The following is a 3,349-nucleotide window of genomic DNA, read 5'->3' as shown; positions in this document are numbered from 1 at the left end:
GGGATACCAAAGATTTCAAGCTCTTTGAGGAACTTAAATGGTAAATAAACCCAGAAATGCTGAATTGATGCAGGAAAAAAACCCTTTAATAGGAATGAATGGCAGAGATAATTTTAAAAAGGATACAGAACGTAAAGACCACACTCCCAAAGTCACATAACACCCACATCATCCAGTCAGAAGGAATATTTTGTACAGCACTGCCGAGAACTCGGCGTCTGCTTTGCTTGGAGTGTTGAGGAGAAGATCTGGGTCGAGAGGAGAGCCGGGACCGCGGGACGAAGGCGAATCATCGCCAGCCCTTCAGCAGCAGCAGCGCAGAGCTCTCGGAGCACCCCGGGGGTGGCTCTTGTCCCCAAAACTCTGCCGGACTCCACCAATCCAAAACCCGGGCTGGGTTTCGGGGTCGCTCCCGCTGGCTTTACAAGCTGTAGCAGCCCCCGTAGCCGAACCTTTGGCCGTAGCGGGAGCCGAAGGGGTACCCGTAGCGGCTGGAGTAAAACCCGGGGTATCCATAGCAGTCCCCAGAGCCGTAGGAACCCCTATAGCCCCCATAGAGCCCCCCGGAGCCGTAGCAGTCCCCGGAGCCGAAGATGCCCCGGTAGCCGTACAAGCTGCCGTAGCCGTAGCGGTCCCCGAAGCCGTAGAGGCCGCGGGAGCCGTAGAGGCCCCCGTAGCCCCGGTAGCCACAGGGGCTGCCGCAGTCGTAGCCCCGGTAGCCGTAGAGGCTCCCGTAGTTGCAGGAGGAGTAGCAGTCGTCGTCGCACTGGCCTTGGAGGAAAGTCATCTTTGGGAGATGGAGGTAAAACCTGCAACGGGGAGGAAAGGAGGAGGAGTGAATACTCCAAGGAGTAGCAGCGGCCTCAGAGCCCAGAATCTTCCTCACCGGTCCCGTGAGACCAAGGGCAGAGGCAAAATTATGACCTCAGCTCCTCATTAAGCCCCATTTGCATAATCTGCTCATTTGTCCGCTGCCTTTAAATTGCTTTATATTCTACATTCATATAGATTTAATATATTCGTATCAAACTATACCTGGGATTGGTGGAACCCCTGAAGATGGAACCAGAGGCCACGGATCAAAACCTTGCTGCTGCTGCTTCAGGGTTTTTTTCTGACAGAACCTGGTTAGTAATTAGCAACCCTAATTTTCTTTTAGGACGTCAGCTCTTCATGGAGCTCTGCATCCCTGACTCCATCAGGAAAGTCTTCCCAAAGTTTTCCTGTGATAACAGCCTTCAGGTTTTGGGTTCATCAGACCCATTTCAGTGCTTTTCACCCGTTTTAATTTGCCCACAGAAGAAGCCACGGAACGTGGACACACCTAAGAACATCTGTGCAGCCAAACAGACCCAAAATCACACTTAGAATAAAAAAAATTAAGGAAAAACTCCCCAAGACTCATGGTGGGGAAACCCTTTCCTACCTCTGCTGCCCCAAAAATCCCTTTTTGGGAACCCAGGTGCCAACAGGAGCCCGAAGGTTCCACCTGCACCTCTCAAAGCTGAACCCAGCAAGCCCAGGTAAAAAAAAAGAGAGCTCAGAGGAGCCCAGCAGAAATTCCGAAAGGAAAATTCGCAGTCCAGGGGAAGAAAGGAGGAAAATCTTACCGAGTTCACCGAGAGGAGGAGGCAGGAGAGCTGATGAGGAGCCTTGAGCTCCCAACCCTTTTTATACTCCAGCTTTGCCCTCCTGGCTTATCTCAGACGCCCTGTGGATTCAAAAGGTTTGGGGCCCTATTGGTTGGAGAACAAATTTGCCTGTACACGTCATATCTACAATTAATGTAATTTTCCTCATTGTTTGGGATTATTACTGTGTTCCCAGCCTCCCGTATGTCCCGAATATTACAGGTTTCTTTCATCTTAACGTTTTCTGGGCCAACAACATTCCTGATACCATTTTATTGCCTCCGTTGTCAAATCCGAAATTAATTTTTTGTAGGATAGAAAAGACGTTTCTGATTTCTCAAGGTTGTTGGAGAGAGAGAGAAATTTTTAGGGGAAAAAATAAAGGAGAACTTTCCCAAATGTTTGAAAATTTGTGAGTTCAGTAGAAAGATGCACCGCAGGGTTTTATTTAAAGGAAATGTAAATGTTGGATTTTACATTAAACCTCATCAACTTCAGGAAAAAGGACCAGAACTGTAAATAAATCTTAATTCCAAAGTGCTCCTGAATGAAAGCCATGCTGCTGCAGGAGCAGGAAGAATGTTTTTAACGAAAGTCCAACTGCATTCTTTGCACTGGAGGGTTTAACTCGAGCTCAGCAGAGAGAAGTGGAGAATTCAAGCCTCAACTTGATCTGGAAATAAAGAAATCATCAGGATTAGCACTAAAAGAGCATTAAGTGAACACGAAAAGAACCCTGCTGGTATTTTTTTCCACAAAGAATCACCATGTGTAGAAGTTAACGATAGCGAGGAGCGATGCAGCTAAGGGCAGAACTCCTTGCATGACCTTCACCTAATTTCTGGCATTAATTTGAATATGAAATAAGCGTAATAATGAGCAAGCAGGATGTTGAGGCTTCCTCCAAATTTTGAATACCAAAGCACTTCATAAACACTCATTAATGTTTTCAATTTGCAAAGTGTTGCTGGATTTAAATATTAATAGTTTGACACCAAAAGACACCTCCAGATTTAATAACACGGTCACTCCTCAGGACCTCTGGTTCACCATACTAAGGTGATGTTCCATGAAAGTCAAAAAGCATCCCAAAAAAATCAATTAAAAGAGGAAGGAATATTTGGGAACGCCCAAAAGGCCGTCGGAAAATGTCTTTGGGTTGTTGTTGGGGAACCTGGGATACAAATCCAGTGGGAGATCCCTTTGTCCTCCACGAGCGATGCCGAAGGCGCCAAAGCCAAGCCAATGGAGCACCTAGGAGGCTACTTCACAGCCCTTAATGATGAGAATATTTCCCCAAATAAATAAATATTTCCTCAAATACCTCCCCACCTGGCCGCAAGGAATTCCGGGTTATTTCCCTAGAAATGTAATATTGCTTCAAGATTAAAGGAATTCTGAAGCGTTGACGTTGGCGCCGCGACTCCAAACACAGAAAATATGAAAATGGTTGGCTCCGGTGACGTAGGTTGGAGGAACAAAGAGTCAGATGGTTCGCCGTGGAAGTTAAAAAGGGACCCCCGACTCCGAAAAGCCATCTGCTCCTCACAGCTTCTCCTCGTGACTTCTCCTGGTGAAGCAGAGGTGAGTATTGACTCTACTCTCCCGTGTCTATGTTTCTCCAAATAAATATAAATATAAATATAAATATAAATATAAATATAAATATAAATATAAATATAAATATAAATATAAATATAAATATAAATATAAATATA

At 45.8% G+C, this 3,349-nt stretch overlaps 1 protein-coding gene across 1 annotated transcript; it reads right to left on the bottom strand.

The window, feature by feature from the left end:
- Window positions 1-421: 421 nt before the first annotated feature.
- On the bottom strand, window positions 422-787 carry LOC107214708 (scale keratin-like). The gene has a single exon (XM_015650337.1). It carries the CDS (start codon window positions 785-787, stop codon window positions 422-424), a length of 366 nt encoding a protein of 121 aa, XP_015505823.1.
- Between the last annotated feature and the right edge of the window lie 2,562 nt (window positions 788-3,349).

Source organism: Parus major, chromosome 25LG2 (genome assembly GCF_001522545.3).
Source record: "Parus major isolate Abel chromosome 25LG2, Parus_major1.1, whole genome shotgun sequence".
NCBI classification, from domain to species: domain Eukaryota; kingdom Metazoa; phylum Chordata; class Aves; order Passeriformes; family Paridae; genus Parus; species Parus major.
This window is presented reverse-complemented; position numbering and strand designations above follow the sequence as displayed.

Bases quoted from the DNA above. Each gene is read 5' to 3' on its own strand.
- LOC107214708 (XM_015650337.1), bottom strand. From the start codon at position 787: ATGACTTTCCTCCAAGGCCAGTGCGACGACGACTGCTACTCCTCCTGC.